The sequence below is a fragment of the Solanum tuberosum genome, unplaced genomic scaffold, assembly GCF_000226075.1.
Source record: "Solanum tuberosum cultivar DM 1-3 516 R44 unplaced genomic scaffold, SolTub_3.0 scf00047, whole genome shotgun sequence".
In the NCBI taxonomy this organism is placed as follows: domain Eukaryota; kingdom Viridiplantae; phylum Streptophyta; class Magnoliopsida; order Solanales; family Solanaceae; genus Solanum; species Solanum tuberosum.
Genome location: NW_006238973.1, coordinates 310785 through 321919, shown reverse-complemented (window position 1 = coordinate 321919; position 11135 = coordinate 310785). Strand labels below are relative to the sequence as shown.

The window sequence follows — 11135 nt, the reverse complement described above, 5'->3', positions numbered from 1 at the left end:
ATTATCATATTATATATAGTTTTGTAAAGTTTTTTGCATTGTATCTTGTAATACTAACACAATAATTTATGATGGAACATGAAAATGTGCAATTCAAAAAGTGTTGGAGCATAAATTGATACAAAAAAATATTGTTTTAGTGCATATTATCATATTATATATAGTTTTATAAAGTTTTTTGTACTTTTGTATCCTGTAATACTAACACAATAGTTTATGATGGAACAGAAAATATGCTATTCAAAAAGTGTCGGAGCATAAATTATTTTCGTCTGGTTCAAAAAGAATTGTAGGGAGACCACAACATGAACGTTGGAAAGGATATGCTGATGTGAAATGCAAGAGGTCTAAGGCTACGTGCAGTACATGTCGTCGGGAGGGACACAACAAGAAGACATGTTCAAATTACCTTGCTAGAAAAAAAAAAGACATATTTATTTTTATTTTGTTTTGGTTGTTTTAATGTGACCAACTCATGTTTTGATTTATTGTCTTATAAGTTAATGAATTGTAATTTCAGAACATTTATTATGTGTACTAGTTAATCATTTGTGTATTAAGTGTTTTTGAAATGTATAGTAAAAAACTAGATAATGATGGTATGCAATTGATATCAACTGAAAATTCAAATCTTAGTATGAAATTGGTATACATTTGGTATCCAACTGATGTCCCAACGATAAGATTGGAAAAAAAACTTGTAATTGAGATTTCAACTGAAATAACCAACCTAAAACTAGTTAATGTTGCATCTAATTTGTATACATTTGGTATCGAATTGATATCCCATTGGAAAATTGAAAAAAAAGCATGTAATTGAGATTTCAACCGAATTAGACAACCTAAAACTAGTTAATTTTATACCCAATTGGTATACATTTGGTATCTAATTGATATCCAATTGGAAAAATTGAATAAAACATGTAATTGAGATTTCAACTAAATTAGTCAACCTAAAACTAGTTAATTTGTACCCAATTGGTGTACACTTGGTATCGAACTGATATCCCATTGGAAAAATTGAACAAAACATGTAATTGAGATTTCAACTAAATTAGTCAACCTAAAACTAGTTAATTTGTACCCAATTGGTGTACACTTGGTATCGAACTGATATCCCATTAGGAAAATTGAAAAAAACATGTAATTGCGATCTCAAATGAATTTGCCAGCCTACCAACAATATTCATGTTTCATTCCGATACCAACTTCATTTTATAAGTAGTTATAAATTAATTATTTCACATAATTTATACAAAAATAAAATCAATATCATATCAACATTCATACACTATATATAAAATTCAATTCAAACCAATATTATTCATGTACATAAATTTTAATAAAACAGTATGCCATATTTGAAAAAAAAAATCAGACCAATATTATTCAAACATCATACCAGATTTCATGTGCACTGTGGCATTTAACAAACGACACTAAAATCAACTAATTGGGCTACTGATATCAAACCAATTTCATACCAATATCAAATAACACTTCATACCAGTTGAATACCAACATTCCATCACATTTCATACAATATTCATATATCATATATTAATGTCATATTCATACAAATATTATTCAAATTTCGTACAATTTTCACATCAATATAAGTTTCGTAACAACAATAATCATAATACAATATTTTTAACACAAAAAATACTAAATTGAATAATTAAAAAATAAATTAAATAAAATACTTATCCTAGCCACGTTTTTGCCTTTTTTTGAAATTGGGATTTCTGAGCCCTCCTTCCTTGTTGTTCTTCTTGTTAATTGGTTTTGAAGATTGACCAATTTCGACATTTGTTGCTTTTTTGTTTTTTTCTTTTTAATCTTACTTACAAAATCTGAATCCGAATATGAAACAGAATGAGTCGCTTCTACAATTTTCACCTTCCTCTTTTTTCCCTTTTGATTTGCATGACTAACTGTTTTCTTTGCTTGACTAATCTTCGACTGAGAAGAAGCATCTTTTACCAGAATTTCATTATTTATTGGCATTGCAGCACTTATCTCTAGTTCAAGAGAAGAAACCTTGGCCAACGCCTCTTCTCAAGCTGCCTGCTACCGACAACAAAAGAGTTGATAGAGAGAACAAAAGAATAGAAAGAAAAAACCAGAATTCATAACTGACATTCTTTCCTGCACATATAATTTTTAAAACATGTGCTAATTTTAACTTCTAGTGGGGCACAAGTAAGCATTCACTTCTTCCAATTATCAAACATAACAAAAAATTCATACAGAAAGGAAAGTATGTTATCTTATTTTTTTCCTTCCACATCCATGGGGCTCAATCGTGAGTTCTGCTGATTTTCTTTTTTAATGAAGAAGACGAACGTTGAAGATGGTGAGAGAGAAAAAATTAGTTCTATGTAAAAGAGGAACGCGGAGATGGGGGTGGGGGGTGTGAAAATTGGGGAAAAAAATCTCTAAAATGGTGTAAGAGATAATGACAATTAATTCTCTATTAATGTTATCCCTAAAATGGTGGAAGAGATAATGACAATTGATTCTCTAATATTAATGTTATCTAAAATGGTGTAAGAGATAATGACAATTGATTATCTTATTTCTCTTACTTATTAATTGTAAGGTAATTATAAAAATAATAACTAATTAATTAAATCAAATAAATTAAATTATAGATTAAAAATAATCTGTTAATACTTGTAATTAAGCTGTTATAAGTAGTAATATAAAAAAAGTACATCTAAAGACTGTAATATTAAGCCTTAAATAGATATGTGGGGTGAATTTTCCTACTTATATTATGAACTTGGCCCATTAATCACCCACTAATAAAATTTAATTATTTAATAAATACCATCAACTAAATAATCAAAATTATCAATTTGATTTGATTCATAAAGTTATTTTTAGAGAAAATTGTGAGAGAATATTGATGGGAAATATATTAGAAAGAAGATTCGCAAAGAAAAAGAAATTAGGAAAGAAAAAAGAGAAAATATTGAAGGGAGATATTTTAAGAAGAAAAATTAGAAAATGGAGATTTCTTTTGTGAAAAAATTCTTTTATATATTTCTTCCTTTTCCAAAAGAAAAAATTAAAAGAAGTCACCAACTAATGTACAGCCTTGTACATATTAATAGTGGTGTTAGATATATACCGTGAATCTATAAGATACTGTGTTGAATATATTGAGAATTAATGGATTATATGAAGTTTTGTAAATTTCAAAACTTTAGAACTTGTGTTTTCGTGTGTTTAATTAATAACTAACAGGATTTTAAAAAGGAGAAAGGCTCACATATGACATTAAGCTTTGAGAAAGGACTTATTTGTGTCATTCGTTAAAAGTTTTGGCTCATTTATGTCATTTTCGTTTTAAGAAAAAAAATTTATCCATGCCATTATTTGTTAACTGAAATGACATAGATGAGTCAAACATTTGACGAATGACATAGATGAGCCTTTTCTCAAAGTTTGATGGTATATTTGAGCCTCTTTCCTTTTAAAAAAATAATTCAATTAATGACGTGACCAAATCATAATTGACCACATGTACAAAATGGTTTTGCAAAAATCAAAAATATTTTTAGTTTACAAATAATGGCATGCTAAGTATTTTTTTCTCAAACAGAAATGATATAGATGAACCAAACTTTTAACGGATATCATAGATAAGCCTTTTCTCAAAGTCCACATCTCATTATTTATCTTCTTTTTCATTCAAGAACCCTAATTTTATAAAGGGTAATGCTAAATGGCCAGAAAATTTGGTCAGATTTTGGTCAGAAAATTAAAAAGTCTATAATATTTTTTATATTTTAAAATAAACTAATCTTTTTTCCATTTTTTAATTAAAGGATATTAAAGTTAAAATGGTAAAAATATTCAAAAAGATAAAATAATATAGGTAAAATACCATTCTAGCCAAATTCTGACCAAATTTTCTGGCCAAAAAGATTTTTCCTTATATAAACTTTGAGTTATTGGTTCCTATCCACATATTTTTTCATGCTTAATTATTATATTTTTTTGGTCTTAGCTTGAATAGGAAAAACGTGTCTATTGAGAAGCCATTATTGGATGTACGTTTGGAGACATAGCTTTAATGTCTTTTTGTCATTTTCTTTCTCCTGACCAAAATATAGAAGATTTATATATATTTCTTTTAGGAAAAGTAAAAATCAAATCCAGTATATTGGGTTTTGGGAAGAGGGTGAGGAGGTAATGCTCTCCCTTATAAAAGAGATTTCGTATTGAGGGGAGTCTAAACTGAGACCTCTGATTAAAAATAGAGGAGTATTTATCACTATATCACATCTTTGTTGTAGTCATTAATTAAGTCATCTTAAAATATTATATTTTTATCTTAATTATTGACACTAATATAAGTGATTTTACCATGAGTTGCATAAAATTATAAATTCATTTAAACAAAAGGGTTTAAATGGAAGATGAAAATATGTCGATTATCAAGGAATAAAATATATAGTATATTAAAAAGGGCAAATTAGTCATAATTATAATTCTTCATATTAATAATTAATAAGTGAAATGAATTGTTACCAAAAACTCAAAGTAAGAGAGGTAAGTGTAATATAGTTAAAACACAAGAAAGGTGAGTGTTATTGAGTCAAATATGAGGGGAGGAAAACTATGTAAACTTTGACTAGTTGTATTTTAAAATAATTATTTTTATCATATCGACAGGAGAATGAATTACAACTTATAAGAGTATTTTTTTATATAATTTTCAAATATCTAAAAAAGTGTTACGTTAATTGAAACGGTGAACACTATTCACATCATTCCTATATTATAATGCTCCATTTTCTTCAATTATGCAACTCAACCACAACATGAAGAAATTTGCCTTCTTTCTTCTTGTGATTTTTCTACTTAAAATAACAATTTATGTTGAGTCCCAAAGTCCAGTTTTCTTGAAGTAATTATTGTCATAGCTCAGATCAAGTAATTGACCTACAATTGTTCATGTTTAGCTTGGTGTCATTGACACAAGAATAAATTATGAGTTTAGTATAAATTACAAAATAACAGTTTCTGTTGAGTCCATAGTGTTAAGAGCAAATTACATTATATTCCTATTCTTTTTTCAAATTACAGAAGTTCCTTAAATTTGATGGAATTCAGATATATCTCAAAGCGTTCTGATACATCGCGTTCCAATTTCGGATACATCACTCAACATCTTGATGTATCGTGTCTTGATTTTGAATACTTCACTCAATGTACTGATACATGACATACGTGATGTATCCGACCGAGACATGGCGTAAAGTGTAAAGTGATGTACCTCAAAATAGGAGAATGTAGAAATTTTTATAATTTTTTCAAATGGTAGAAAATTTTAGAAGGTATGATAAAATAAATTATATATTTAAGTAACTTTTTGTTAATCCATTGTGCAACAAGTAAGAACCATTCTAAGCACATAGCCCAAAGAAAAAGTTGGTAGTCCAAACATATTGAATGAAGTAATGATAGTCAACATAACAGAAACTTACAATGTCAGGATTATATTTTGGGAATCTTTCGCATAGCCACTCAAAATAGCTTAATTATGTTCCATAGCTATAATTTGCTAATTACGGTTCGTAGCTATATGTTATAGGGAGGAGAGTGACGAGTGAGACTGGAGAGGGAGGAGAGAGGCGATCGAGTGAGAGAGGGCAGAGAGTGGGAGAGAGGCAAATTATATATGTATATGAGTATATCTATCAAAATACAATTGTATATATGTAACTAATATACATATATTTTTGTATATCTGGCGAGCGAGACTGGGAGAGGGAGGAGGAAAGCGAGCGAGATTGGGAGAGGGAGGAGAGAGGCGAGAAAGTGTTGATAACCTAACAACTATTCACATCACTCATTACATAATGTTGTTGAACTCTCACTCCATTTTCTTCAATGCAACTCAACCACAACATTAAGAAACTTCTTCAAAGATTAGTCAAATCAACTCTCGAAAAAATTAAGATGTGAGAGAGTGTTGATAACCTAACAACTATTCACAGCGCTCTCTATATATTGTTATCTAGTTCTCACTCCATTTTCTTCAAATAACAACCACACAACATGAAGAAACTTCCCTTCTTTCTTCTTGTCATTTTGCTACTTGAAATAACAATTTCTGTTGAGTCCCAAACTCCAGCACTCTTGAAATATGTACTTCAATGGCCACCTACTTTCTGTATTCAACTTAATTCCAAAGAAGAAAAATTGTGCAAAGAACCAATTCCTCAACGACAATTCACACTCCATGGTGTTATGCAAGCAGATGAAGATGGATTTAACATAAAATGTGACTATAAAGATCCAAATGATTTGGATAAGCTGGTATAATTAATACATATTAAGAGTTTAAGTTTTCTGCACTGACAATATACTTCCTTATTCATGTGTTACATGTAATATATTACATTTTTATGGCATTGTTGTAGTTGGAAGAAGTCGAAGGTGATCTAGTAAAGTTCTGGCCATCGCTTAGAGAAGACTTTAATGAAACTGAGTTATGGAAGCACGAGTGGCGCGTCCATGGATCATGTGGAGGAACAACACCTCACGAGTACTTCTACAAAGCAATAATGATGAATGATTTTCCTGAACAAGGCAACTTGTATAATTACTTGGAATCAAGTGAGATTATTGCAAGTGATAACTTGGCTTATACAAAACAACATATTGTTGAGGCTATACAAAAGTTGTTTTATGATAAACCACATAATGTTTACATCTCTTGTGTTCCAATTGATTTATATAACAATACTCATGTTTACTTGAGTGAGGTTACTTGGTGCACTGAACTTGAAGGTGTTCATTACATTTCATGTCCATCAAAAGCTGATCCAACAAGTTGCCCTAAAGATGCCCTAATTATGCTCCCTCTGCCAAAAGAGCAAGAGTAAGTTATTCGTACTCTTTATTTAATTATATTTTAATTGTCCATTAGGAGTTTGAGATTCTAAATTTTAGGACAGCATGTTGATAGTGGGGTTCGAATTCACAACACTAGTGTAAAAAGTATTTTCATCACTCATCCTTACTACTTAGTTGTCAATAAATTTTGTTAGGGATGCACAAGTTAATATACATATTTATTTATTTTATTTTCTAATACAAATACAGAATCTACCACAAGCCCCTCCTAGCTCCGCATCTATGTTCAAGAAAAGAAAACTTTTGAAATTTCTGATTTGCAAGCTAGCTAGCTATAGATAATTCTTATTAAGGAAATTATATTTGAATTTTTTAATGGATTAATAATTGAAATGAGTATGTATGACTACTATTTGAAGTTAAACTGGGTATGTTTGTTGTTTAAAGTTGAATTGGAATATTAGATTGATTCAGTATTTCAAAATTTAAATTTAGATATTAATAATAATATGTAAAGTATTACTATAAGTTGCAATTTTCTGATGTTAATATTATGAGAAAATGTATTTTTAAAATATTAGTTAAAGTTTGTATAGTTTGAGTTTCCAAAAGCAAATAATATTGTATAAATTGAGAAAAAAGGGAGTACATAACTATGTATTCATATGCCTACACTTATATTAGTTAACTATGATTAATTAATACATATGAATCTCACTTAAAGGACTATATACTAAGGTTAAATTATTTGATCTAATATAATCATTGATCTAATATAATCATCAAGTTCAGATAAATATTTACTGATTTAACTTAATATATTAATATTTAATTATATATTTCTTTGTAGGTTGGATCCTCCGTTTGCTATCATGGCTGAATAAAATATTCAACGGCTGAGATAAATGCTTGGCTTTGAATTATTATAATTATTAAAAAAAAAGAGAGAGAATGGAAGATGTTGAAGCAGACGTGTTAAATTAATGCATAATTATATATGCAGTTTTATATTGAATAAAACTTTATTCTATTCTCCTTTTTTACATTGAGTTGCAACGTACTCGAGTCAAAATTTAGTACAATATTCATGTTTGTTTAGAGTCTGTTTGACATTGTTATTGGGAGTCTCAGAAATACTTATTTTGAGAAAAAAATATTTTTTTTGAAAAAATTAAGCGTTTGACAAACCTGTAAAAGTGCTTTTAAATTAAAAAAAAATAGAAACAGTTTTGGGAATAAACTAAAAATTTCTACTTCTTAAAAAAAAGCGAAAGCAGAATTTTTTTTTTCTTTCAAGACTAAAATGTCTCTAATATATATAGCTTATTAATTAATTAACATAGTTCCATTTAATAATTTTATTTTTTATTTTTATATAATAAATTTTATATTTTATTTTCCATTTACGTATTATTTTAGGAAAAATCACACCATATACAAATTTAAGAGATAATATTACGGGTTTTAAACATACTTTAAAAATATTCTTACTTATAACAGTTTATTTACGGGTTATAACATATCAATTAAATTTAACTTTATTTAAAAATTAATTAAAATTTAATTTAATAAATGATTAATCTCTTTATATTTTTATATTATTAATTATTAATAGTTAATTAATTCGAATGCAGTTCCTTTTCTAAAACATAAATTATCAGTTACACAAATTTAGGGATTGACATTGATTAGAGTTCCTTGATTACTGTTACATTCCAAACCTTCCATTCACATTAATCCCACCCCCACCCCCCACGCCTATCCAATACTACAGTAATCGTCCCTCCCATCTTTCTCACCACCCCACTACCTCACATTCACAATCGTCCCTCCCATCTTTCTCACTACCCCAACTTCAAAACCGTCCCTCCCGTTCCATTTCTCATCATCATCATGTTGAAGAAAACGATTGTAACGCCTTGAAAGAGTCCTCGATTAGTTTTGGGAATAAACTAAAAATTTCTACTTCTTAAAAAAAAGCGAAAGTAGAAAATTATTATTTTTTCAAGACTAAAATGTCTCTAATATATATAGCTTATTAATTAATTAACATAGTTCCATTTAATAATTTTATTTTTTATTTTTATATAATAAATTTTATATTTTATTTTCCATTTACGTATTATTTTACTGTCACGGTCCCAAAATGGACGTGATGGCACTCGTCTTATCCCACCAAGACAAGTCACCCTAAAACTCAACCATTACAATAAAATATGGAAATTTCATAATCAACTCAAAAATATCCCCAAAATCTGGTTGTCACGTGTACAAAGCTCTAAAGCATTACAATTGATTCAAAAGAAAACACAAGTCTCAAATGACCTTGTTTCTAGCTAGAATAGAACAAGATCATAATTAAGAAGAAAAAAGATCTGCTGAAATGACAAGCAACTTCCTCACAAACCTCCACAAGAAGCCTCGGAAAAGGAGAAGAGAAAATATCACAAAGGTCCGGGCTAGTAACCTAAAAAAAATATCCCCAAAATATTTCATTAATAGCATTCAAAAATGTTCGTTAAACATAAAATTGGGGAAAAGAGTTCGGAAAATAAATTACAAAACAAAGTACAAATAAAGTAATCCCACGCAGGGGATGATAACAAACTCTAAGCTCATCCTGATCCTTCACCAAGTCTGGTCCTCTTGGCAATGCTGACCTCTTCCCACATAGCATATCTGTTCGCCCATAGGTGATCTCTAGCCAACCGAGCCCCTTCTTGATGTCTGAACCTTTCAACCGACTGAATCTGTTGCTCCATGCTATTATCCAATTCTGACATGCATTGTCTGGCTCTTCATCCAATTCTGACATGCATTGTTTGGCTCTTCGTAGCTCTTTCTTCAACTGAGCTATGATTTTGGCATCTTCTGAATGTCGGTGCTGGTGATCCAACTCATTCTTATCAAACCTCTCTTGAAGTCGATGAAGTCGGATTTGATGTTTGGCTCCGACATCTGCAATAACATTGGGAACATTTGGACCAAGCTCGATAGTTCCGGCGAGGCTCTTCTTTAACCATTCTTTGTGATCCTTAGAACATTCGGGACGGAACCTGTTTGGTACCGGTTCACCCAATATCCTTCGGGTCTTCCATGCTCTACGTATGTCTTCAGCAAAAGAAACTCGTCCATTTTCATGATCGGTTACAAATTTCTTCATGTCTGAAATTTGGGGAATCTCCTGTTTCCCTCCCAGTTGTCTAAGTACTCGACCGGGAGCATATGGTCTAGTCCCTCTTAACCCGGCAAATATCAAGTAAGGTGTTTTTTCTGCTCGAATCACCATTTGCTTTGTTACTACCAAGCATTGGATCGACCACTGCACATTTTCATCTCTCAGACCCTGAAGTCTCGGGTACCAAAATTCTTGGCCTCCAACCCTGTTGAAATGATTACGTTGCACCCACCAATCGTGACTTTCGAGTCTGTTCGGTCTTTCTAAGGGATCTGGTTCTGTTGGCTCGTGAGCTTTGATCAAGTGTCTCATCATCCACCATTGCAGTATCAGGTTGCATCCCTGAAAGAAACGTTCTCCGCTTTGACACTTGTCCAAAGCCCTATAAATGTCGGCCAAAATCATGGGCGCCAAAGTGTAGTACTTGATTGCTGATCCGTAACCCACTCCATAAAAGATAGCATGAGTGACCATTACTACATTTGGATGAATAGTATAGTTTGGTCCTTGGGGAAACACCATCGTCCCAAGTAGGCATATTACAAAGGCAAGAGGACGTGTCTCTTTCCATTTTTCTTCTGAGACAAACTCTTCTTTGAACTTTTCATAGGCTCTTGCACGTCCGAATCGGTAATAAAACTTTCGAAGTGGAATGTTTGGCCCGGGCATTCTGTCCATCCAATCGGCTTTGACGAGTGACAGTTTTTCTCTAATTTCGGCAAAATCCCATGTTTTGGGGAAAAGGAGATCTGTATCGGGTTTGAACCTTCTTTTGTTGCACATACTGACACTTTCGTAACTTGCAAGGATTTCTTCAATAGTCGGCGTCATTTCCACTTCCCCGAACCGAAATACCATGTTGTCGCTGTCCCAAAATTTAACCATTGTCCCAATCAAGTCGGGATAAGCCACCATTTCCATTAATGACGGGAGATGGCCTATGTGTCTTTGGACTATCTTCTTATCTTCTGTGTTCATAAATTTCCACCAAACTTGTAGGTATGGATGTGGTATGGTCACCATTCGAGTTCTCAGAGGCGCATGTACTAGATTCATCCTACAAGAAAAACAAAAAAAA

At 30.9% G+C, this 11135-nt stretch overlaps 2 protein-coding genes across 2 annotated transcripts in view; one reads left to right on the top strand and one right to left on the bottom strand.

The window, feature by feature from the left end:
* Positions 1-5968: 5968 nt before the first annotated feature.
* Positions 5969-7922, top strand: LOC102584808 (intracellular ribonuclease LX-like). The gene is made up of 3 exons (XM_006343488.2): positions 5969-6339; positions 6444-6904; positions 7730-7922. Exons 1-3 carry the CDS (start codon positions 6079-6081, stop codon positions 7761-7763), a joined length of 756 nt encoding a protein of 251 aa, XP_006343550.1. The 5' UTR covers positions 5969-6078; the 3' UTR covers positions 7764-7922.
* Positions 7923-9397: 1475 nt separating this feature from the next.
* The window catches only part of LOC102605937 (uncharacterized), a 4742-nt gene continuing 3004 nt past the window's right edge, over positions 9398-11135 (bottom strand). The window contains exon 2 of the mRNA XM_006343640.2: positions 9398-11114. Within this exon, the coding sequence (XP_006343702.1) occupies positions 9398-11113 (1716 nt within the window). The 5' untranslated portion in view covers position 11114. The remainder of the gene's footprint in view (positions 11115-11135) is intronic.

Bases quoted from the DNA above. Each gene is read 5' to 3' on its own strand.
- LOC102584808 (XM_006343488.2), top strand. From the start codon at position 6,079: ATGAAGAAACTTCCCTTCTTTCTTCTTGTCATTTTGCTACTTGAAATA. The intron at 6,340-6,443 runs GTATAATTAATA...GCATTGTTGTAG, and splicing joins CAAATGATTTGGATAAGCTG to TTGGAAGAAGTCGAAGGTGA. The intron at 6,905-7,729 runs GTAAGTTATTCG...ATTTCTTTGTAG, and splicing joins CCTCTGCCAAAAGAGCAAGA to GTTGGATCCTCCGTTTGCTA.